The sequence below is a fragment of the Phalangium opilio genome, unplaced genomic scaffold (genome assembly GCF_054372755.1).
Source record: "Phalangium opilio isolate 3A_F unplaced genomic scaffold, DU_Popi_V2 ptg000225l_1, whole genome shotgun sequence".
Taxonomy (NCBI): Eukaryota; Metazoa; Arthropoda; class Arachnida; order Opiliones; family Phalangiidae; genus Phalangium; species Phalangium opilio.
The window spans coordinates 2,542,584-2,568,133 of NW_028324219.1; the positions used below are offsets into that span (position 1 = coordinate 2,542,584).

Genomic DNA, 25,550 nt, shown 5'->3' on the forward strand with positions numbered 1-25,550 from the left:
AACATTTGACTTTACATTCAAGCATAAAAAAGGAGTAGAGAACGTAGTAGCAGACGCTTTGTCGAGGGCCCCGATAAACGTTTGAAGTATAAACTTTAGCTTCTCCACTTCTAATTCTGCTAGTAACCAAGATCCCAAGTCAAAATTCTACCGGTAGTAGTAATTCAACTTCCTCTAGTGATTCTGTTGAAGGTCGGATAAGTCCTCCAGGTCCTAGAGCTTTATATTCAGTCTTCACATTAGAAGACGTAAGAAAGTCTCAAAGGGAAGACCCATTTGCTTCCCCTATTATAAATTCCTTGCAAGGACCTAACCCAGTTAGGAATAAAATGTTCGAACTAAAGAATGATCTTCTTTATAGAAGACCTTACAGGAACCATCCTGAGAAAATTTATTTACCTCCTCGTTTAAGGCTAGAAGCCATGAGGTTATTACACGACCACCCACTATCAGCTCACAGGGGCAAAGATAAGACCCTAAGTAAAGTGACTTATAGATATTGGTGGCCTACTATAGTTAGTGTTGTCCAAGACTATGTTAGAGGATGCTCTTTATGCCAACTATTTAAGGCTAGAAACAGTAAAAACCCAGGGCTAATGCAACCCTCAGAAATAACAAGTCCTTGGGACCAAATTAGTGTCGACATAATGGGACCCTTCCCTTCAAGTAGACACCACTATAAATATTTAATAGTTTTTGTTGATTATATGACTAAATTCGTGGAAATGATTCCACTAAAAACTATTACAGCCAAGACTTGTGTTCAGGCTTTCAAGTCTATTATCACTAGGTGAGGAGCTCCTAAAGCTATCCTTAGTGATAGAGGGGTTCAGTTTACTTCGAAACTTTGGCTGCAGACGTGCAGAGCTTTTAAAATAAACCCAAAGTTTACCACTCCCTACACACCTAAGGGAAATCCCACCGAAAGAGTAAATAGAGTAATAGGCGAGTTAGTTTCGTTTTTTGTAGGGAATCACCATGATAGATGGGATGAATCCCTTGACCTTCTTCAATTCGCTATAAATTCCGCACCCCATGAGATCACGGGCAGATCCCCTTTCTTTTTGAATTTAGGGCGCGAGCCACGTCTCCCTTGGGATTTAGACATTGAAGAACCCATTCAGGACCCTGATGACCCCAGTCGTAGTAAAGCTTTAAAGGTTCTTAAGGAACAATTAGAATTCAGTAATGAAATATCTAAGTTAGCTAAAGCGCACCAGAAGAAATACTATGACCTCCGTCACGACCCTCTAGAATTTGAGGTAGGAACATTTGTATGGATGGAAACACATCCTTTATCCAGTACGACAGGTCAGCTTATGAAAAAGCTTAGTCCTAAATGGGCATGTCCCTTTAAAATTGTTGCTAAACATTCTCCCGTAGTCTACGAGCTAGAAGATGCTATCCCAGGACAGAATGTAGGGAAAGTTAATTTAGAACACTTAAAACTTTATTGGACTAATGTAGCTGTCTTCGACAATACCGAAAATGCCCCCACTTCACAGTCGAACGTTGCAGATGAACCCGAGCCTAGTCCCGCAACCAATGGTGGTACCATGGACCACCCTTTTACGGAGACTTCCTCAACCACGTCATCTGAATAATCGTCATCTTCTACGTCACCGTCACCTCAGGACGGACAGGAAGTCGACCAACCGATCATTCCGGCTATCCCTGATGTTCTTCAAACCTCGACATCAACTACTCTAGACGATCAAGCAGCGGATCAACCGATCCCTCCTGCAGTTCGAGATGATTCACATCAACCTACAGACTCCGATAGTGAACCGGGCATGGCCCTTTTTGAAGACTCTCCTCTCCTCCTTTTTACCTATCATGATATGAGGGCTTTTCAGCTCGATCATCCCTCTAACGATAGTCCGCCTTCTGCGGCAGGGGAGGCTTCCCCGTCTGGTCATGAATCAGTCGTGGAAACTAAGCTACATACACCAACATCCAGTTTCACAGAAGAAATTCTAACGCCGGAAAACAAATCAACGTGTTCTGAACAATCAGTATCAGAACCGGCGTTACACCATTCCCCTTCTTCTGGTTTTTCGGAGGAAATAGTACCTCCTGAACCGATTTCTACTCTTTCGGAGGAAATATCTACCCCTGAACAGATACCTCACTCGAAATTCCAATCACAGCGTGTGTCTGACAGTTCATCGACCACGTTGTCGGAATCAATGAGAATTCCTCGTCTAAACAGGGCTACATTACCCGACATTTATTTAGAACCTTTTAAATTGGGATGGCGACGAGAGGTGTGTAAGAGGGCGACGGTTCAGCCCTGAGGTAACGAAGTTGATATCTATTATCGACCCCCTGATGATAAACGTTAAGGTCACCCTATGAGGTTCAAGTTTACCTTAATAATAATAACGTCACGAACCTAAAAGGGGAATACTTCTGTTTTGCCCGAGAGCCAATCTCTGTTTTCCCTTGGGAATTTATCTCCCAAGCAACAAAAAGAAATTACTAATATATCTAATGTTAGATGACCGAAAAAGGACGTCCACTACCCACTACTTTGATCCTCCATATGGAGAGCCTAATATCACGGTAAAAGGGAAGCCTTTCGGGTATGAAGATTGAACAGAAGCTCATGCAGCACCAATGAAGAAGAAATCAATTTTTCGTGAAAAACATTTTGTGAACGAACTTTAAAATAACTATACCCCTGCTAATGATTTTTAGGGTTCCTCGGGGTAACCCTAAACTGGAAAAAAAAATTTATATTCTATTTGTATTCTAAACAAAAGTTCCTAAAGAGGGGGGATGTAACATGGCTGCCAGATTCCTTGGAGTTTCTACTCCTTGGATCTGGCAGGGTATATATGCCTCCATGTTACATGCTCCACCTCCCTACTTTACTTTATTGATATTTTTATTATTACTGTTGACGGTTGAAGAGACCAGTTCTCTCCTTTTTTGAATTAAAGTCTTCTAAGACCGAGTTATTCTGTATTAACCAAGTTGGGTTACGAGATTGTTATCCCTTTGTTATTTCGTTAATAAACTAAAGAAGAATTGTCTTCTTAATTTGGATATTTAAAGTACGTTGTCTTTAATTCTTTTTTATGGCCCTCGGGAGATTCTCCCTTAGTTAAATTATTCTACGGAGGGTTACAACGCTAAACAACAGTTAGTATACGTAGAATTTTGAATGAAACTTAGCGCAAGTTTTAGTAGGGTTAAATATGAGGCAATGAGAACCTAAAATAACAACGTTAATTAATCGCAAATTATAATCCAATTGGGTGGATCTCGTGAGATTATGATAAATTCATTAATGTAGATCATTAGCCCCCTATCAATGGTTACACACCTACCAAAATTTAATAATTTAAATAGATGCTAAAGGAAATAACCAAATTTAATCTAGCAATTATTAATAATTGATGCAATTGGTCAAAAATAGGTGGCTCTAACTTACAAGCCCCGGTAGGAAAAATATTAAAATGGACAACTAAATCTGTGTTAAGTGATTGGATCTCGCGAAATTATCCCTTAAAGGGTATGCGCAGCTTTATTTGAAAAACCTTTCATTCATTTAAAAAAAGATAGAGTTTCTTTCAAAGAATTGATAAATATCAAAATTTTAACTCTCCGATTAGTAGTTATTTCGGAATATGTATTTAAATATGTAGAGTTCCTACCCCCATTTTTTAAAATAGGCCGCCATCTAACAATGTGTATGACGTGAGCAACAGGCATTTCACTAGGGGGTATTTGGATCGGGACTCGGGGAAAAATAAATCTTCAGTTGGGAGTCGCGGAGTCCCCACCACTACTATCGTATAATGAAGCGTCGTCTGCATTGATTCTTATAAAAACTTAACGGTTTCCTATTAAAGACCTACATAGTAAATTTTGCGGAAAGTTTGTTAATTAACCTCAGCCTGTAATGTCTTCAAGTTCGAGTAGTGAGTCGGATAATCCTGTCGATGTTTTGTCGGATTTTTCGATTACCTTAAGTGGTTCGTCTGAGTCTGACGGGGAGGGTGCTGTTGTTAGGCGTAGGATACACGGAAATCTAGGTGCTCAACCCTATCAGTTTGAACCTGAGGCGCGAGTTAACCAGCCAACAGATGTAATTGCCCAGGAGCCAGAGATAGACATATTTGATATTTATTTTATATTTAATTTAGAAACTAAAAAGTACACGCTTTAAACAAGCAAAGATTTAAGGCGGGCCGGTAGCCGTAAATAGTAGCAGACGACACATAACATCAATTTGGAGTCCGCCGACTCAGCGGACTCCCATTTTTTCCGTTGTCTGACGTCAATCCCCCAAAAAACAAGCTGGAAAGCCAAGGGTATAGCATAATCCAGAACGGTGTTTTGGCGATTTTTAAATTAATTTTAAGTATAGAAATGTTTGTTAAATTAAATTAAAAACTTGATATTTAGAAAGAAGAGACTCGAAAGTTTAAGTTTAGTCTATTTTAGATAAAAAATATGATATGAAATTAAAGCTGCCCATACCCTTTAAATGTAGGATAAATTCAACGACGTTTTTTACCTTCAAATCTACAAAAAGCCGTCGATCTACCTTGTAGATTTCGCCAAGGCCCGCCCATTCCTAAAGCCAATTCCCGCTTTACCTAAACTTTTGCCCACGCTTGATTTTAAGTCTCGAAAAACCCTTTGAACTCTAAAATGGCGACGGGCAATGCGATTACCATGTTCATATCGCAAACGATGAAGCTTAAGTTGAAAAAACAAAGCAGCCATACTAAATAAAAATATGAACCGCAGCCAAGGTGCCAGCGAAAAGGTACGGGGAAAAATACTAGAAAACTCCGGCGAAAGTTCCGCGAATCTAAGATTGATGGAGGGAAGAGAGGCGGTAAAATATCCGAATGCTCGATTCGACCATCTCCTTCGGCCGCCGAATGATTCGGAGAGGTTATCACCGTACTATTAGGATAAGGTTCTTACTGAATACGTTTTATTTTCATTCGGAGAAATTGACTCCGAATGAAAAGATTCGGATCGAAATTCCTCCAAAAGGACCTTAGAGAATAGCCTCCCTGGCTTTTTGCAGGAAGATTTAATGAGATTTATGAGCTTGTCGTGCCTAGATTTATATTTGGCCTTAGAGAGTGGACAAGAGTTGCTGATGGGAGAAAGGCTTTCAACCCTTGGGCAGCCAGCACGACAGTTCTTATTTCCTTGGTTCGAAGGGGAACCTCTACACGGGAGGATATTAAGGCGTAATTTGATCCATTCGCAATATTGCTAAGATGATTTTGCTCTCTTGGTGTCCATTAAAAATGTATTGGATATAGGACTATCCAGCGCTTCACGAAGGCCAGCACCTTACACAGTCTCAAACAATTTCTCTCTCTCCAGAAGCTCTTGATGTCGTCCTTCGTCTCTCCGATTTGTAAGGTAAAGTTCCTCAATCGGTTAAGAAGAGTTGCAAAGTATTGCGTCTTTATTAAAATTTTTATTAAAGGATTCGACGAACTTTTCAGGTTTAATAACCTAGAGAGTGAGTTTATCGGAGTGTGCGTAGCAAAGCAAGGAAGACCAAGGCCACCGTCTCTCAGCCCGACATAGAAAAACCCCTCCGGACTATAATTCGGTAAACGTAAAAATTGTCTCACAAATATTTTGACAGATTTGTCAACGAAACTAGGTCTGATTTTGGATAGTTAGAAAGTGTAAGGAGATGAGTAAAACGAGGAAGTAAGAAATCCCTCATCATGACAACTTTTTGATGCGGCTTGATCTTAGCACCGCGTAGTTTAGATGTTAAGCTGTGGAAAGGACACAAGTCCGGGCGATTCTTCCCAGATGGAGAGAATTGTATACCAAGGTAGGATTATAAGTTATCTTTGGTAATATTTTCTAAAGCTTGGTCAGATAAGAAGAATTTATGTGTAGAGTCATGAATGAGTTTCTTCTTCTTCCCCAGTTTCGTAAGAACGAGAGCCTTACACTTTCTTGTAATAAGAGCCAATCCGCGTAACTTCAAAAAAGTTTCAAGTTCAGTGAGGAGAACGTTCATCCCCGGTTTACTGGATGATATTAAGATAATGTCATCTGCAAAGCATAATATGTTGCACAAACGATCTGCAAACTTGAGACCGATGTGACTCGGTAGAGTACGAGCCAATTCATCCATAACGTAATTGAACAGCAAGGGAGAGAGGGGATCTCCCTGTTTGACACCATTAGAGATTCTAATTTCCTGGGTGTGAACCCCTCCACAGGAAATTGTAGTGGAGCTGTCAAGATACGAGTGGGCAATGTATTCGATCAATTGGTCTTCTATACCCGCCGCACGAAGTGAACGAAAGATGGATTGGTGAGAAACGCTATCGAAGGCTTTTGCAAGGTCAATAGAGACGGCGCAAACCTCCTGCATGTTCTTCTTGGAGTTGGTAAGAATATAATCCAAGAGAAGTGTATTCACACTTATACCGTCGTACGGTAAAAAGGCTTGCTGGGCGTGGTGAAATTCGACAGCGCGGGTCAGACGCCAAAATTCCGTGAAAGTAACGCACCAGGATTGTGGAGATTGATATTGGTCTCCAATTGACAGCCTGGGAGAGATCCCCCTTTTTCGCGAGAAGCACCGTTCTTGATCTTTTCAAATGCATCGGCAAGTTTTTAAAGTACAAAAATACATTAAAGATACACGTTAATGCTTTGATGTTATACGACTTAAGCCACTGTAGCGTTAGTCCATCTGGGCCGGGTGTCGATGACCCGCATTTTCGAAAAGCTTCAGACGTTTCGGGAAGTTCGATAGGAAAGTAAGTTTCACTTCTGCGAGCCCCGTATTTAATAGGCTCCTGGTCAGCTATAGAAGGTTTCGAAAACAAGTCCCCGAACGTGGAGTTAATATCTTCCAAGGTTGGTTTCTTGGTAATCTCGTCGATGTTATCAAAAATTTTTGCGGACACGCGTTTTCGATTAACATTGTACAGTTTTTGCAGGTAACGGTACCGCGCACGAATTTCGGCCCGCCTGCTCTTATAAACCCGAGGTGGACGGGGAAGTTGGTTTTCAACTGGACCATTTAGAGTCGAATCAGAAAGAAGATTTCTTACACTTTCCAGTACGAAGGTACCATCCAGAGCACCAACTGCAGATTAAAGAAACAAGTGGGCTCTCATCTCCAGAATGCTCTTCGAAAAAGAGTCTCAACTTTTCGACCCCTGTGACTGCAGGTTGTATCGTTGCTTCTAGAGCATTCAAGTGAATTTCACCGTCGGGGTCCGAGGATTCGTCAGGGTAAGTATCGGGTATAGGGTTATTAATAATCGTTTCTCTTTCAGGTAAGAAGTCGTCTTCCGAAGTAGAAGAAGCCGTAGATTGGTTCTCGGATCTAAGTTTCGCTACTATTGCACGGTAAGCAATCTAATGGCATCTTAACCTCTTGATGGATGCAGGGCCGTTAGCTTTTTATTAATTAGCGGATCTTTTTCATCCATATTTGCTTCGAACGTAGCGAGGACTAGGTCCTGCTCCACACTCCAACGGGCATTCTTAGTAGGTCCTCCTCCACACTCCAACGGGCATTCTTAGTAGGTCCTCCTCCACACTCCAACGGGCATTCTTAGTACGAGGAAGACTGGCTTCATACAGTGTGCGATGTGCAAATTGCTCAAGTTTCCGTGATCCGGGAAACGTTCGGAATCGCGAATCGCACCAACGACATGGAAAGTCCTGGGTCACCGGTGGGTCAGACAAAGAGTGTGCACTAGAGGGTAGACTGGCACTCTTTTTCTTGCAGTGCGTATAGTGAGTAGAAACGCTCGCTATCGAAGGTTTTATTGCCTTGGAAATAGCGCCTTGGTAAATAGAACTGAGATTATGTGTGTTAATATGCTTCTTCCAGGTGACGTGGTCCGCGAAGACCGTCCCTTTGCATTGAGGGCAATGATGCCCATTATTCACGCCGTAAATAAATAAAGCTTGCGCTCCTGCGCCTTTAGTTTTACTCGCCATTCTCTTCTGATGCAGAAAATTGAAAGTTTAAATACAATAACGGCGAAGGAACACTTAATTACTCGTAGGTTGTACTTTCATTAAGGTTGGGTTTTGCCAGAGACCATAATTTTTACACCCCATGGTTTGGTCTTTAATGAGTGGGAAAGGGAGTTAGGACAAACCTTGTACGTTGGCCTGCAGCTCAATGCTGCAGTGACCGACTCTCACGTGCTTAAATCGCGGACGTGTACTTAGGCGCATGCCAAATACTTACTTATATCCCCACAGGACACCTTCAAAAATGACAAGCCGCTGCACGGATGCCTTGGCCCAGGTACTGTCCCGTAGTTCAAAATGGTATTTGGCTATCTTAGGAGAGTCAATAGTTACGAGCGCCTGCCGCCAAAGGCGGTCCCGTGCTTCAAAGGAAGTTAACGGGAACCCTCCCACGACAGAGGGGTCAGACGTCGCCCTACTAGGATGTGTACGTGGTAAAGGTCACCACGGGTATAGCCTGGCCACATCCGTTCACTTTCAAACTATTGACTGGATTTTACCACTGATAAGGAAGGGCTGACCAATTCCGGGGGAAGAGACCCCGGGGACAGGTTTTACCTTACCTGCCCCGAATGCCATAACACACGCTTGCGTGACCCTACCCCAATGGGGAATATGCGGGCCACCTCGGGCGTGCTGCCATCTAATCTGGAGAACCGCCGGCTATAACGGCCTCACTCGGCAACTACTAAGATCACGGCAAATATGAAAGCTAGACCGTTTCGTGTGCTAGTGGAGCTTGTACTCTGCAGCGAACACAATTACTTTTGCATGGGCACCATTCGACCAAGGTCATTGATTGCGATCAGGATCGTTAGACACTCCGCCCGCTACTCAAGAACCACACCCTAATATCACAGAAGAGTCGCCTAGCGGCTATACTCCGTGTACGGTGGAACCCTTTCACCGGCACGGGTCCCGACAAGAGCGCCAGTTCTTCCCCTTCCGGGGGAAGGCTGAGCTCAAGGAACCCTATGTGGCACCGCACCGAATCCCACCTGGCTCTGAAACAGGCAGGACCCAGCCGGACAATGCGGAGCGAACGCAGGAGGCGACACCTTCCAAGGCTACGTTTACCCGCGCTTGAATGAATTTCTTCACTTTGACATTCAGAGCACTGGGCAGAAATCACATAGCGTCAACACCGACTAACGGCCATCGCAATGCTTTGTTTTAAATAGACAATCGGATTCCCCTGGTCCGTGCCAGTTCTGAGTTGGCTGTTAGTTGCCGACCGAAACGGTCGCGCCAGGCACGAGACCCAGCAAGTCGCGCAGCTGATATATTTCACGGGAAGGCCCCGAAGCTGGTCCGGGCTGAACCAAACCGTTGCCGGTCGGTCTCGCCCAGTCCCGGTGCAGTGCCAGACCCGCTTCGGACCTCAGCCCGATCGGCCCAGCCCTCAGAGCCAATCCTTCTCCCGAAGTTACGGATCGTTTTTGCCGACTTCCCTTACCTACATTTTTCTATCGACTAGAGGCTGTTCACCTTGGAGACCTGCTGCGGATATGGGTACGAACCGGCACGAAAATCACTACCTCTCACTCGGATTTTCAAGGGCTGACGGGAGCGCTCCGGACACCGCAAGAGGCGAGGTGCTTTACGGAAACACCATCCCTATCTCCGGGCGAGCCGATTGCAGGGAGTCGAATCCTTACAAAGAAAAGACAACTCTTCCCGGGACTCCCGTCGACGTCTCCGAGCTCGTTTGCGTTACCGCAATGTACCCCGAAGGGGACGATCTCCGTGTCCGGGTTCGGGAATATTAACCCGATTCCCTTTCGGTCACCAGCGGGACTTGCGAATGAGAGGTCCTGCCTCGGAACGGATTTCTCCTATCTCTTAGGACCGACTGACCCATGTTCAACTGCTGTTCACTCGGAACCCTTCTCCACCTCAGTCCTCAAGGTTCTCATTTGAGTATTTGCTAATACCACGAAGATCTGCACCAGAGGCGGCTCCAGGCGAGCTTACGCTTGGCACCTTCGACGCGCGCCTCTGTGCCCCTCCTACTCACCGCGGCTCAAAACACCATGGTTTATTCCGCCGCGGCGGCCGGGTATGGGGTCGACGCTGGAGCGCCATCCATTTTCAGGGCTAGTTGCTTCGGCAGGTGAGTTGTTACACATTCCTTAGCGGATTCCGACTTCCATGGCCACCGTCCTGCTGTCTATAGCAACCAACACCTTTCATGGGATCTCATGAGCGTCTCGTATCGGGCCCCTTAACCCGGCGTTTGGTTCATCCCACAGCGCCAATTCTGCTTACCAAAAGTGGCCCACTTGGCACTCGGATCCAAGTTGCCGTCCGGGCTTCAGTCAAGCAAACCGGACTTCTCACCCATTTAAAGTTTGAGAATAGGTTGAGGTCTTTTCGACCCCAAGGCCTCTAATCATTCGCTTTACCGGATGAGACTACATTCTCCGAGTGCCAGCTATCCTGAGGGAAACTTTGGAGGGAACCAGCTACTAGATGGTTCGATTAGTCTTTCGCCCCTATACCCAGGTCTGACGATCGATTTGCACGTCAGAATCGCTGCGGACCTCCACCAGAGTTTCCTCTGGCTTCGTCCTGCCCAGGCATAGTTCACCATCTTTCGGGTCCCAACGTGTACGCTCTTGCTCCGCCCCGTCGACGAGGCTCGCGGGATCCCAAGGCAACCGGTCTTCACTTTCATTTCGCCTTTGGGCCTATTCATGACCTAATGACTCGCGCACATGTTAGACTCCTTGGTCCGTGTTTCAAGAAGGGTCGGGTGGGTTACCGACCTACTCGCTGCTGACCAAATGAGCATCGACGAGTGCGAACGGAAACCAGCGGAGATCGCCGGCAGCCGCTCACACAAAGGTGAAACGACAAACATTGTCATAACGTCTTGAATTTTTCGTTTATTTCTTTTAACGCTCTCAACTAAAGCAAGTAGTCCACTAAGCCTTGCGAAACCGTATCGTTAAAGTAACGTCACGTATCCAAATACGGACGTATTTTCATTGTTCGAAAAATCGCGCGTTCATTTAATTTCCCTTGCGTTGGGTACAGCCATTAATTGAAAGCAGAAAATTTAAAGGGAGTTATCACATCCTAGTGAAGGAACTACAGCTTAAAAAAGTGATGTAAACTTCTGGTTATATTTTCGTATGACCAAGGCCCACTTTGCTTAATTGCTTTCTATGGTTGAGATGTCAATTATGAAAAAAATACTCGATTTAGGGTGGCTGTTAGCCCCGAAGGGAGGATCTCCGTTAATCTGAGGTAAATGTTTTTGCACGTTTTAATGAATTTGATTTTTAAGGAATAGAAAATTTGTAGATATTTAGCGTCTGGTGAAAGCATTCGATCCTTGTTTTTTCAATATCGCCTTGGACACAGCACAATTAGAACAAGACGGCCCAAGAGCTCGTAATAGTAGCCACATCGTACGAGTGAATAGCCCCTCTATACCCTACCCAAATGAGTGGATAACTCCTCTATACCTTACCCTAATGAGTACAATGCTGAAATGATTTACCCATGCTGTAATTGTAATATTCCGGCGAAAACTTAGAGATTATTAATGGTTATTTTAAGAATTAAATTCGCCACTTTCATTTTAATTAGTGAAGTCTGGTGGATTATACGACCCCAAAGATACGATGTGGCTAAAAACCCCAAACGTACAAATTAAGAAGTATCCGACCCCAAAGATACAAGTTCAGAAGTATCCGAACCCAAAGATACAAGTTCAGAAGTATCCGACCTAAAAGATACAAGTTCAGAAGTATCCGACCCCAAAGAAACAAGTTCAGAAGTATCCGACCCCAAAGAAACAAGTTCAGAAGTATCCGACCCCAAAGATACAAGTTCAGAAGTATCCGACCCCAAAGATACAAGTTCAGAAGTATCCGACCCCAAAGATACAAGTTCAGAAGTATCCGACCCCAAAGATACAAGTTCAGAAGTATCCGACCCCAAAGATACAAGTTCAGAAGTATCCGACCCAAAGATACAAGTTCAGAAGTATAACCCCAAAGATACAAGTTCATTATAGTGATTACCCATTTTAGTGATTATCCCCTCGAATTACCTTTAGCAATGCTAAAATGATCAAACGCATTACGCTCATTTAACACTATGTTAGCTCTATCTAAACCCACATTTGAATTAACCGCCAAAACGTTCCAGTCAATCATTACATAGATGGCGATAGCTACCGAACGAGAACGAAACCGGAAAACTCGTTATAAGTAGAACGTAAATAAATATAAAAACCCCAAACATACAAATTCATAAGTATCCGATTCCACAGATAAAAATTCAAAAGTATCCGACCCCACAGTTTAAGAGGTACCCTACCCTACATCGCCCCGACATTTTAGAGATAAAACTTAAGGACAAAAACTGGGAGTTTCTATCAAGTCCCTATGGTTTAGTGGTAGAATGTCAGTCTACTGCGTGAGCGATCCGGGTTCGATTCCCGGCTGCGATCCGAAAAAAATATTAGTTAATATTAAGTCTCTAACTGAGCCCCGTTACCCCTATGGGTGGGTTGTGGTAATGTGCGGTTTCTTTTAAGCTAAAAAATAACGATAACGAAAGCGAAAACTCCGGCTACAAGTACTACTACTACGGCTCAGTTCAAATTAAGAGCCTCATCGTATAGGACGATGTAGCTAAAAATCATTAAGGAAACTTGCGAAAGTATTTGGGTAAATCTTCACGAAATCTATAGGGTCTTTGCGCGTGACGTCAGGATTCCGTCCCCTTTCCCCCCTTTACGCTCACTACGCCGCCATATTGACTGGCCTCTTAAACGGGTTGTTAGAGTTATACGGCCTGCCCTGCGATAAGTTTCGTTGCAGTTCAGTTGAATGAAATCTAAGCGGTTATTTAAAATGGGGAGGCGGTATTTATTGTACGGTGAAGGAATGTAACGAAAATTCGCGGAATCGGAAGTAGAATAAGTTGTCGTTTTTTAAAATACCAGCTGTACTAAGGTCCAATTGCATTAGACTTATCAAAAAAGCGTAGGAATCTTTGGATTACTAGAATAGAAAGAAAAGAGTTATTTACAATAACCCTTTCGCCTAATAAACGAGGCCCACACGTATGTTCAAAACATTTTCTTTCAGGTAAGAACCTATTATTAGTTGTAAGAGTAATCTTAATTAGCAAGTTGATATGATTGAACATTTACAGGAAAACCATCAGCGCTGTTCGATCAAACCAATCCAGATTAGGCACCAAGTTTGTTCTTAGGCAAAAACAATTTAAAAAATCCCAATATGATTCATTCACGTTGGAAAAGAATAGTAAGTCGAAAATTAAGGATTAAAACCATGTATCAGTCTAATGAAGGAACTTCATTAACAACGGAAAACGTTCTTGGTGATAAAGATGGTAATGTTGTCTTAATAATAATAATAAAATGCTTTTATTTTGGAACAATCTAAAAATAAACTCAGAAATATTAAATTAGAATAATGTTATAGATATTAGAGCCATGGAAACTTCTACAGACTGTGAAAGTACCCTAGATTTGACTGAAGCTGCTCCGAGTAAAACAACATATCAGCCTAAAGAAGCAAATTTGCTAGTAATGGAATTAGTTTCTGGTGATAAAGATGGTAATGTGATCTCCCTATTTGAATAAAATAAGGAATGTTAATGTATATTTTTATAGATATTAGAGCTATGGAAACTGAATGTGAAAGTGCGCCAGATATGATAGGAGCTGGTCCGTCTCAAAATATCCACGAAGTACCATTCATCTCAAGTATTGACGTTGCTTGCCAGATGGGCTGCAACGAGTTTAAAGATGTATCGACTGAAACTAATCTCACTATGGAAAATATTAGGAAACTTCTCAGTCCGGAAACAAATGAAATATCTACCCAAACTGATATGACCATGGAAAACATGGAGGAACTTGAACTTGACCACCGGAACATCAGCTTCGAGCTGTGCTCGACTAAAGAAAACGTTTTGGACGTTTTTCTCACGGAAGACACTTTTGCAAACAACAATAAGAAAACCAAGTTTTACACGGGGCTGCCTTCCTTTAGAGTGTTGATGATTGTTTTCAATGTCGCGATCCCAAAATCCCACCGGAACAAACTAGATCAGTTTCAGGAGTTTTACTTTTCTTCATGAGGATGAGAATCAATTTATCCCTATTTATCGAATCGACATCTCCGTCTCTACAGCGTCTAGAATATTTGATAGGTGGCTTGACGCCTGTAACGTTCGACTTCAGAGGTTTGTTGCGTGGCCAGAAAGAGAAGAATTACGGAAAACCATGCCCCTAGAGGTTAAGAAATCCTTTGGAGATCATGTAGAGGTTGTTATAAATTGTTTCAAAGTTTTTATAAATCGCCCAACATCGTTAATTACGCGAGCGATCACATGGTCTAATTACAAATATCATAATACAGCAAAATTTTTAATAGGCGTAACTCCACAGGGTGTCATCTCATTTATTTCTTACCGTTGGGTGGGGGGAAGATAGCGATAAGCATTTGACAGAGAATTGTGGGATCCTTAAAAAATTGCTTCCTGGTTATCTAGTAATGGCAGATAGAGGGTTCAATATGGAGGAAAGTTTAATTTTTTTGCTGCGCTTGACTAGCAATTCCGAGCTTCAAACGAGGAAAAGACCAGTTAACATCATTGAAAATTCACGAAACAAGAAAAACTGCAAACCTACGAATTCATTTTGAGAGGGTAATTGGTCTCTTGCGAAACAAATACCAAATACTACAAGGTTGTTTACCCATTGGATGCGTGACAAAGAGAGGGGGATGAAATTACTTTTTTGGATAAAATTGCCATTCTTGCCAGTGCTTTAACAAATCTATTGAAGTCTACAGTTTTATGAAAAGAAATGTATAAATGTATAAATTTTTATTGTAACAAAAGTGACAGTTTTGTGTTTACATAAAAATAAAAGTAATTTAAATAAGGAAGAAATTAGCGAAATTACTTTCAGTACTAAACACCATACAAGTGTAACCAAAACTTAGGTAGCCTAGGAACAAATGAGATCAGTAAGTAGTTTAGGGAAAAATTTAGATGAACACATTTAATTTTCTTTCCCTTTTTGTACCCTTCTTTGACGCTTTGTCCCCCCCTTTTTTTTGAAAGGTGATAACACCGCGCAATTTGGACAATACCACAATTTTGCTCTTGGTGCCCATTTTATACCCAAACATTTGTAATGGAACCATTTATGTTTACAGGATCGGTTTTCACACATTAGCATGTAATTATCTTCTTCCTCGGGCATTTGAAAAAAACAATAAACTTGGGTATCTCGCGTTATTGACTTGCACACTAAATAACTTCATCTGATTAGACCTAGTTTTAGTTATTGCTTCAATTTTTACTGCTTCAGTTTCACTAATGGTAAAAGTATTTAAATTTTCTTCCGCCAAATTTAAAAGTTGACTGAAATTGAGGTCCAAGTTTTCATCGTTAAATAATGTAGTCGAATTTTTCGAGACCGGCGATATTGCTTTTGGAGTAAACCGGTCACTAAAGGGTGGTTTAATGCTAAGAATTGCACAGTCCTCGGATCCATCTGCTAAATCTGCTAGTATAGCTTGGAATTCGTCTTAGTTAATTATGTCCGAATGTTCTATATTCGGCCAGTTTTCCAGAAGTTCCTTATCGTAGCAACAATCTCCTTCCGTTAGCTCACAGGGATCTAACCCACACAAGCTTATTTTGTTTTTGTACCTTACTTTGTCGGCATCAACGTTAAGAGATTCTAAATACAACTCTTTAAATGTAAGCTCTCCTTTATCACTTTTTTTTCACAGCTGGCATTTCATAAAATAAGGTCAGCAGAGCCTGAGGTAGCCAAAAAATGTTGCCAAGGCTTAATAAAATTTGTAATTTATATATAAACCTTAAATTAAATACCTGTTTACGTTGTAGTATAATATTCCTTTGATATAGGTGAAATGTCTCCTACTTATCTAAGTTCAATTTATGGTTATACTAATTCTCTAATAATTTTACAAACAGATATTAGCCGCTAAGCATGGGTGTCACAACTAGCTTTAAGCTAGACGAATATATCTGGCGGCTTTCCATATGGCGGAGGCTGGTACCGGATATTGGAGCCTGGTTTCCACCCCTCTTTTCCTCCCTTTTTCCCCCTTCGCAAAGACCCTATATGCCAGTAAGTAATTTATGATTGAAAATTTAGTACCACATGTCTTATAACTTCCTATTTTCTTTAGGCTCCTGACAAAAGTCAATGGCAAAGTATAGCTGATAAATTTTTCGCTTTATGGAATTTTCCCTTGTGTTTAGGCGCGATAGACGGAAAACATCCAAATTGAGTGTCCAGAGAATTCTGGTTGTGACTATTTTAATTACAAGGGATATTTTAGCACGGTGCTGCTCGCTGTTGTTGATGCCGAATATAAATTTGTTATAATTGATTTTGGAGGCTACGGTCGAGAAAGCGATGGAGGCTTCTTCACTCGTAGCTTATTTGGCTATATGTTGAAAAAGGGAGAGCTGGTCCTACCAAAAGGTCATCAAATAATTGGATTGAGGCCTGACCAACCCGAGATACAAACTTGATTATTTGTCAAGCCAGTAACAACTAAAACTATATCCGTCAAGTTGCTTACAAGTTAGTGAACATCGACACGAAATCCCTTCAAAACAATAAATTTCGTGATAAAAGGTTTTCCAAAAATGGAAATGTTCTTTAAAAACCGTAGATATGTAATTTTTTCAATTAATGTAGAGGGAATAAGTTGATAAACAGTAAAATCAGTTGATTTAACTAAATAGTTTTAAGGATTAAATGAATAAAAATATTTAAAGAAAATTTGCAATATCTGGACTTCAGTCATTTGATATACCTCACTCATATCGTGGGTTTTTGGGACCTTGGTGGAAACCAAGACGTTTTTTAATTAATATCTGTCACATAGTCTTAATTTTAATTGTGTTGAGAAAGTGGCGTGTGTTATAAACCTCACCTAAAAAGAATGTGCTATAATCTATTTAAAACAAGATGGCCTAAGGGCAAGGCCCTAATTGTAGGAACATCGTTATCTATTTAATTAGCACATAAATAAAAAGAAAATAAATATAAAGCAAAAGACACAAATTCAGAAGTATCCGACCTCAAAAATAAAAAAGTATCCGACCCCACAGAAAAATAGGGCCCTCCCTCATTCCCGACCCTTCAGAGATAAATTAAACCAAGAAAACTCGCCGTTTCTGTCAAACCCTCGTGGTATCGTGGTATAGTGGTAGAGTGTCTTACTACTGCGTGAGCGACCCGGGTTCGAATTACTGCTGAGACCAAGAAGTATTTTTATTAATATAAAATCTCTAACCGAGCTCAGTTACCCCTATGGGTGGGTTGAGGTACTATCGAAATACACTCAAGCTAAAATCTAACGATAACGAAAGCGCCAACCCCGGCCACTGTAACTACTACTACAGCTACCACGGATCGAGTCAAACTAAGAGCCTATCGTATACTACGATGTGGCTAAAAACTGTCTGCCTAATGATAAAGACCCATAGAGTAGTAAGTTTGAGCAGGAGCCTGCAGTTAGGACTGTCACTAGCTGAGCTGGCTCTGTTAAACGTAAGACTTGAGAACTATCCCATGTTTAGGAATGTAGTGATTCAGTAAAACCCGCTCGGTAAAAAGTTAAGAAATCGTTATATGCTCTCGTTATAGGGGAGAGAATGCAAATTTTCCCACGCTCTATTTCATGTAAAAAAACAACGGAACGCTATTGGTGGAGACATGGCACTATTTCAGTGACTAAGCTCGCGAGTCGTATTGGCTCAATGCCCATCGGCTCGGCTCGACCTTAAAAAAGCTTGCTCGTTAATTAATCTAGCCGCCAAAGTGTCGGCTCGGCTCGGCTCGGCTTAAATTCGGCCGCACGTCACGAACCCAAGCTGGCTCGAGAACAGTCCTACTTTCAGTCCCCCTGCCCCTCATTCCTCCAAACCGGATCCGTGTTCATGGGTAAAGTTTGCAGCAGTCGGTCACGCGAGAGTTCTGTTTGAGAAAATTCGCCAAGAGGAGTCTTTCGCCTAAATGAATTCTGAGAGAGCGGTTGCTCTCTTAGATAAGACCTCATACTGCGTTTAATGTATAAGGGTGGTTTTTTGATTCGATGTAACTTTTTTCCTATTATGGTTACTGCTTTGAAAAATTTCCACTGAACTAAAATTCGGACCCTTAATATGTGGTTAAAATTTCAAAGAGATCCCTCCTTTAGTTTTTATTATAGAAAATAAAGTTGCTAAGGTTGGTTTTCATTTCAATAAAAAAATTCAGACATTTTGGCAAAAAAAGGGAAATTTTCCCATAGGAATAACATGGGAAATGTTTGCTGTGATAGCCAAATGGTCTCGACCATTTTTTGAAGACTATTTATTCGATAGGTCTGAAAATGGTTTTAAATGAAAGGTTGAACATTTTTCTGGTGCCTTTCGAAGTTTTATTGAAAACAATTAATATTAAGTATTACTTTTTGTACTTTTAAGCACATACTTAAACTTACGACCTTTTATTCTGTTGGACTTACGTGGTATAATCCTAGCTAAAATCATAGAGAAACGTACTGTTGGACGCTGTTTTACCGCTAATATAGCGAAGTTTTTGTTTACTAAATGCGTCGTCCGCTCTGTTTATGGACGAGCTTAAGGCGAATTTTTCCACTTTTCATCTAAAAGAAGGGGTTAATCAGTCCCAATTTTATTTTATTCTCGTAAGTTAAACTTCATTATAATTTAATACAAAAGAATTTAAAGTTAAGATTTAGCCGATAATTTTTAAATTCACTGATTTCACTAAGCCTCGGTCAAAAGTTCAAGACAGGCTGATTGTACTATTGTAGACTAGAGACCAATTGGCCGTGTTGCGTTCGTTTTAAGGTGTTTCACCTGGTGCCATTGGCCAACGATAGCCGCTAATTAGGTAATTTGTTTAAATTAAATCAATTTTTGTTGTTTAAAGTAGATCAATGCAAACTACGCACAAGGGTTCGTTCCCTGGTTTCTCGACTGGTGCCGTCAGGCAACGGTTACCGCTACGAAGATACGTTTTTTACTGGTAAAATAAATGATAGATTCAATCACATTATCACTAAACCCTGTCACCAAATCAACCAATATTTTTAATTCAGGTCCTTCCAATCATTTGTACTAGGTAACAATTGAATTATTAATTATTTTGCGCCCATTCTAACGTTACCTAAGAAAACAATAAACAATGGCCAGATTGCCAACGATAAACGCTACAGAGATTATGTCTGGTGCAACCGCCAACGGTAACCACTGCGTAGATCATTTTGTTTGTTTAAATAAGTGGTAAAATAATTGATAGATTAAATCACACGATCACTAAACCCTGTCAACAAACCAACCAATGTTTTTATCCCGGCTCTTGCAATCATTTTTATTAGGTAACAGTTACGTTTTTAATTACTATTTATAACCGCTATTTAGAATAAACCCTTTGGTTTAAATTAGATACATTTTTGATGTTTAAAGTAGATTAATTCAAACTACGCAGAAGGGTTCATTCCCTGGTTTCTAGACTGGTGCCAGCAGCCAACGGTTACCGCTACGAAGATACGTTTTTTGCTGGTAATATAACCACTGAACTACTAGGCCTACTATCAAAAACGGATTTATGCAAGAAGAACGTTAAACGTAGCAAATTCCCTACCCATCCTCGACTACCTTGTATGTTTTGATAAGAGTGGCTTGTAATTAAAAAAACTCGCGATCGCCTTCTATCGGCCTTATTCTCTTATATTTTGCGCTTTAAATAATATAATGCGTAAGTAAAGCATATAATTATAATCACTTATAAATCTACTACAATAATAATTTTAGTACAAAGAAAGAAAAACTAGATACTTGAAGAAAAAATTTAAAGAAACATCAGTTATATCATAAGTTAATTATGCCTTTAAGTACACAAATCGCTTCCACTTCTATTGCAATAGTGTTTGTCTGGCTCCCTTTAATGAAACCTTATACTCTCTCCGTATCATTTATCACCTCAACTTCAATACAAAATTGTACCGCCTAGCCTAGCGTTTCTTTTATCCCTTTTAGAATGTTTCAGGACTGAAACCGCCTCTATCTCACGAGAGAGAGAGAGAGGGATTTGGGGTTGCTCAAGTAAAATTCGTTCCCCCCCCCCAGTGCCTGCCTATACGAAACGTAAAAATCTAATTTATTCCACTGGATGATTTTTTTTTGTCTCGACCGCTTGGTGGCTGCACCGCGACAGAAATTTCAAAATTTTCTCTCTTCGGATCTTAGCGCTATACGAGTTCTGACGTCACAGAAGCCTGCAGAAGATGCCCAGTTTTAACCCGTATTTGTGTACTTAGAGGCATTATTAACTTATGGTTTTATATATTCTTCACTTTAAAACTTAATTCCACTGGCGCAATTTCACAAAAAAAAATATAATTATTTAACCACGAAAACAGAGATAAGAATAACATTTTCGACCACTAGAAGTCGCTATATACAAAATTTGTGGGCGAAGTCCGAGTATAAGCTGACGAAGTTTCTCAATAAAGTATGTGAGGATGGTACCAGAGGCTAAAGCTATGATACGATGTTCTTAGTACATAAATCCGTTTTTGGTAATAGTAGTAGTTGTGACTAGAGTTTTCGCTTTCGTAATCGTCTGATTTGAACTTTAAAGGGACTCCATAGTACCTCAATCCACCGATAGGTGTAACTGAGCTCGGTTAGAGATTTTATTTTAATTAAAATTCTTTTACATCGCACCGGGTCGTTGTCGCGAGGCATTACCACTGTACCATGGAGACTCGATAGGAGATCGGAGTTTTCATCCTTTAGTTTATATCTAAAGTGTCGGGGGCGGGGGTGGTACCTCTTTATCTGTGGGGATCATACTTCAACCGGAGCCTCCGAGATATCTAGGCCAGTGCGTGTCGATTTTAATGTGGGGAAATATAAAGTTTCCGAGAGGAAAATATGGCGCTTTTCTTACAGATGCGAAGGGGGTCTTCCAAAAAATTATCGTTAATATTTTAGGGGCCAATTACAAAAATTTTATGAAAGAGATAGGTTTCACCCTTAAATTAACGTAATGTTTTAGTGGATATTCACTTTTTATTGAATCTTTTGGTTAGATTCACGGATAACAACAAAATTAATTATGAGATTTTAACATTGTTATTTAATAAAACCAAACTTCTTTAAGTTGCAAATTCACAGTTTTATTATACCATAAGAGGAATTATACCCCCTACAAGATTTCAAAGAGTCACACTTGAAACATCTTTTGATCATTTACCTCAAAACGACTTCTCTATTCCGATTTCATTAGATAGATTTTTTTATTAACGATATCAATGCTCGTCCTATATTAACTATGGATAGAGTTGCATGGTGCAGTGGAGTAATGCCTTAATTACTCGCTTTATATAAAGTATGAAATGTATCCAATCTATCGACTTCACACAATCTTCGAAACTCGTCCTAAATAAACTTTGACTACAGATGTTTTGGTTAAGAGAGGTTTTTCTCAAATATTTTATTAAAATTACTTGACATTAATTATTTTTACCGGGAGTTACTTCTCATACTTCTAGTTGTATCGTTTTAAGAGACGATTTTCATATTATCATTTGAACCTAGCTATTATTGACGTATAGACTATGCCTCTTTCGCAACTGTGTCTAAAAGACCATAAAATGGTGTAGTTCGATTGAGGATGAAAGTGGCAGTACTGTCTTCCACAATTCCATTTACTACGAAATAGAGAACATTTTTGTTCATATTAGGAAACTGCGAACGCAATCCCTTGGGTTGTAAAAACCGAGGGGCTGACCAATTCCAAAAAGTGTGTACTTGTGAAAATTTTCAGAAATTTTTACAATTTCCAAATATTTCGTAAGATTCACGAGCTCGAGCCAGCTCGGGCTCGTGACGAGCGAGCCGAGCCGAGCCGCCACTTTTGCGGCTCGTTTAATTAACATAACATAAACATGAGATGGCATTTATAGTCGTTCTCAAGTTTGACGTTGGTAGTAGCAATTTTTTAAAAATGTATACATTAATCGAGCCAGCTTGGCTCGGCTAGATCATTTTCGAGCCGAGCTAGAGCCGAGCCAAGACCCAGCTCGACTCGAGTCGAGCCGACCCGCCGGTTTTTGACTGAAGCCGAGCCGAGCTTTTAAAAAGCTCGCTCAGCTCGGCCCGTGAACAGTCCTATTCAAAAGTGAGCGCAATTGTTCATTATTGAACAGTTTGCAAATGTCAGGCGTTCAATCAGGAAAAGTGTGTAATATCATCCAAGATCTTGGGTATCAATACAAAACTTTCAATAATAATCCAATAATATCTCAACAATTTACTGTGACTTGCTTATTTACCCTGAGTTAAATATATATTTGTCTGTATATACAACATTATATAATAATATCAAAGAAAAGGTTACGGATTATGGTGTATTTCACCAATCCCTTATATTTACATAGGCCTTCAAATCGGTTGATAACGTAAAACATACTCCTTTATAATTGAGGGGAACTTGATAATGAACACGTCCCTTAAAAGTGGAGTCTCTCTTCATATAATTGAATTATTATTCAACACAACGATTAATGTATATGTGTTTCAAGTCCGCCCGCCCTGAGAAGATGTACTAGCTTTAAACACATTAGATTTCTTCCTTATTAGTGCCTACATTAAATATAGTTTGGCCTACCAAAAGGAATTCAGTAATGAAATTTGAAATTGAACTTCCCTATTCAAAATTGAACGCTACAACTGTGAAGTCTCGATGCTTCATCAAACGCTTGTCCACCATGTATTGTTAAATGGTGAACTGCTCAATTTTGAACATAAGCAATTGAATATGAATGCTCGATGAAACTCTCCGATGTTGCTCAATAATTATTGCAAAAACATACAATATTAAACGTTTAATTTTCAATTTAAATTTGAACGGTTTTGTGCTTAAATTTACACGATATACTAACCTTTTACGCACCGTTCAAATTTGAATGCGTGAGCGTTTAATTTTGAACAATAGTGATCTGTTCAAATTTGAACGCAAAGAAACAATTCAAATTTGAACGCAAAGAAACAATTCAAATTTGAACGCAAAGAAACTATTCAAATTTGAACGTTAAAGCGTACCACCACAGTGTTGGGGCTATGCACGTCTAAGCATTCAAAGATGAATCTCACTTTTTTACAGTGTATTTTGCGTATTTTGTAAGAATAAACATCATTCTTCAAACTGCTCTAATCGCTCTCTGGAAAGAAAGTTAGATATAGTTCAGGAAAGCCATAGATGTTATATTTGCCTTCGTTTAGGGCATGGAACCAGACAGTGCAGGGTAAGATTTAAGGAATGTAAATGGTGTGGATTTAAACATCACTATGCACTGTGCGAAAAAATGAGGTGAACTCGAAGTCTAAAGAAAGTGGGTCCGAAAACTGTCAAAATACAGATGTTAAAGAGATTGTTCAGGTCAATTCGGCGGCGGCAAGAGTTAATACGGGTGAAAGGGTAGTCTTACTACAGACGGCTGTAGGTATTTTAAAGAACCCAACCCAACCCCAAAGGGGAGAGAAAGTTAGATGCTTTTTAGACGGGGGGAGCGAGGCAACGTTTATAAGACAGGATTTGTCCAGAAATTTAAAGCTTCCCATAGTAGGAGAACAAAATTTACAAATATTTAGCTGCGGAAATGAAAAGCCAAAAGAAACCAAAGCCAAGTTAGTCAAGCTTAGACTTGAAAATAAAGATAATCATAGCGAGTACTCGGATTTAAGGGCTATTGAGTTACCATTTATTTGTTATGAAGCAGTTAGCAGCGCCGGGTCTATAAAAGAAATAGAAACGCTTATGGAGGCAAAATGTTTAACATTAGCGGAAGATACCAAAAATGGCGAAATATCAAATTCACAGTGTGACATTTTGATCGGGGCTGATTATTATTGGGAAGTAGCAAAAGAAAGGTTTGAGAGATTATCGCCGAAGTTAATGGCCCAAGAAACCAAATTGGGTTGGACAGTGCAAGGACCAACAAATTTAGGAAGTTTAGGAAGAGACAATGGCAAAATGGGAAAATCCGTTAAAACTATGTTGGTTCGGTTAGGGCAAAAACAGGTTGATGAAACTTTTCAAAACTTTTGGAATTTAGTAAGCTTGGGGATAAATGAAAATGAATGCCTTAACCACACAGATGATGTTTCCCTTAGCAACTTCTTTGATAATGTCAAAAAAGAAGACGGCAGGTATAGTGTAAAATTCCCATGGAAAGTAACGAAAGAAACACTACCAGTTAATAACGCGCTAGCAGTAAAACGCATGCAGGGCCTAATTAGGAAATTTGAATCAAACCCTAAATTCTACCATGACTACAAAGAGGTCATAATGGAACAATTAAAAAACGGGATTATTTCGGTGGTACCAGAAGATGAGCGCGATCCACTTAGAATTAGTTCCTTCGCTCACCACGGATGAACTTATTATGGCCCTGAGGAGAATAATCTCGCGAAGGGGAATACCATCGGTAATATATACGGATAATGCTCAAACATTTAAAAGAGCAAATACTGATTTAGGTAATATCTGGGCTAATCTCAAAGAGAAGGAATTAAAGGAATATTTTGGTAATCAAGGGATTCAATGGAAATTTATTGTCGAGAGGGCTGCATGGCACGGCGTGTGGTGGGAACGACTCGTTCGCACCACCAAAATGCTCTTCGAAAAGTCTTGGGTCAAGCGACCTTTAATTATACAGAGCTGGAAACAGCCCTGCTTGAAGTCGAGGCTTTGATAAACAGTAGGCCTATAACGTATGTCTACAATGATTTTAGCGAACCCATCCCACTTTCGCCGGCTGAATTTTTAATAGGTCATAGGATAAATTCGCTGCCACCAATTAAAATAAAACCTGAAAATATACCAAAATCACGGGTTGAAATTACAAATCGTTTAAAATACCGCGAAAATGTTTTAAATTAAACGTGGAAAAGGTGGCAACGCGATTATTTAGTGGAGTTAAGATCCGCGCATCATTCTAAGCTGGCAAAATATGATGTAGAATTTAAAATCGGAGATGTTGTGTTGATTCAAGAGGACAAATTACCGCGACATATGTGGAAAATCGGACTAATTGAAAAAGTTATCAGTGGTCGCGACGGAAAAAACCGAATGTGTGTTGTGAAAATCAAAACCGGAAATTCTATTCGGAGATCAATTAAACATTTCTGTAATTTAGAAATTAATCAGCGCATTGTTTTAAAAACCGGGCAATGCTTTCAATATATATCTAAAAGCATTACCGGGGGAGTGTTAAAAATATAGACCAGAAGGCGCTTTCATTTTATTTAAGTATACCTTTACTAGTTTTAAGAATACCTTTACAAGTACCCCTCTTTTAAAATCCCTACCCAAAAATATGTCAAACTGTGACAAATGGACACTTAAAGAAAACTTCTAAGAAAAGGGGTAATCAAGACTTTATTCAACAGCTCTCCCAGAGTATTTACAGTCA

The 25,550-nt window shown here is 40.3% G+C and overlaps 2 protein-coding genes, 1 long non-coding RNA gene and 1 pseudogene across 29 annotated transcripts; 2 read left to right on the forward strand and 2 right to left on the reverse strand.

The window, feature by feature from the left end:
• Window positions 1-9,481: 9,481 nt before the first annotated feature.
• LOC149615324 (large subunit ribosomal RNA) lies at window positions 9,482-10,744 on the reverse strand (annotated as a pseudogene).
• Window positions 10,745-18,636: 7,892 nt separating this feature from the next.
• LOC149615325 (uncharacterized) lies at window positions 18,637-19,642 on the forward strand. Of its 27 annotated transcripts, none has more exons than XR_016376190.1 (6): window positions 18,637-18,749; window positions 18,837-18,915; window positions 19,001-19,093; window positions 19,167-19,189; window positions 19,261-19,445; window positions 19,537-19,642. XR_016376190.1 is itself a non-coding variant. In XM_089857811.1 (5 exons), coding segments are annotated over exons 1-5 (285 nt in total). In that variant the 5' UTR covers window positions 18,644-18,671; the 3' UTR covers window positions 19,514-19,642. The 27 variants fall into 27 exon arrangements, 7 of the variants coding, with proteins under 7 accessions (XP_089713937.1, XP_089713932.1, XP_089713936.1 ...); XR_016376177.1 differs by lacking the exon at window positions 18,837-18,915 and having other exon boundaries at window positions 18,644-18,749; window positions 19,261-19,310; window positions 19,367-19,445; window positions 19,513-19,642; XR_016376178.1 differs by lacking the exon at window positions 18,837-18,915 and having other exon boundaries at window positions 18,644-18,749; window positions 19,261-19,310; window positions 19,367-19,445; window positions 19,534-19,642.
• LOC149615326 (uncharacterized) lies at window positions 18,753-19,120 on the reverse strand. Its single transcript, XR_016376193.1, has 2 exons — window positions 19,020-19,120; window positions 18,753-18,950 (listed from the first exon to the last, which is right to left on the reverse strand). It is a non-coding gene; the product is annotated as an uncharacterized LOC149615326 (long non-coding RNA).
• Window positions 19,643-22,573: 2,931 nt separating the features above from the next.
• On the forward strand, window positions 22,574-24,514 carry LOC149615327 (uncharacterized). Its single transcript, XM_089857869.1, has 3 exons — window positions 22,574-22,642; window positions 23,262-23,381; window positions 23,459-24,514. Exons 1-3 carry the CDS (start codon window positions 22,574-22,576, stop codon window positions 24,512-24,514), a joined length of 1,245 nt encoding a protein of 414 aa, XP_089713995.1.
• The last annotated feature ends 1,036 nt before the right edge of the window (window positions 24,515-25,550 follow it).

Bases quoted from the DNA above. Each gene is read 5' to 3' on its own strand.
- LOC149615325 (XM_089857806.1), top strand. From the start codon at position 18,672: ATGGACGAGCTTAAGGCGAATTTTTCCACTTTTCATCTAAAAGAAGGG. The intron at 19,190-19,260 runs GTAACAATTGAA...AACAATGGCCAG, and splicing joins CTTCCAATCATTTGTACTAG to ATTGCCAACGATAAACGCTA. The intron at 19,351-19,533 runs GTAAAATAATTG...TGATGTTTAAAG, and splicing joins TTTGTTTGTTTAAATAAGTG to TAGATTAATTCAAACTACGC.
- LOC149615327 (XM_089857869.1), top strand. From the start codon at position 22,574: ATGAACACGTCCCTTAAAAGTGGAGTCTCTCTTCATATAATTGAATTA. The intron at 22,643-23,261 runs GTATATGTGTTT...GTATTTTGTAAG, and splicing joins TATTCAACACAACGATTAAT to AATAAACATCATTCTTCAAA. The intron at 23,382-23,458 runs GTAAGATTTAAG...GTGAACTCGAAG, and splicing joins ATGGAACCAGACAGTGCAGG to TCTAAAGAAAGTGGGTCCGA.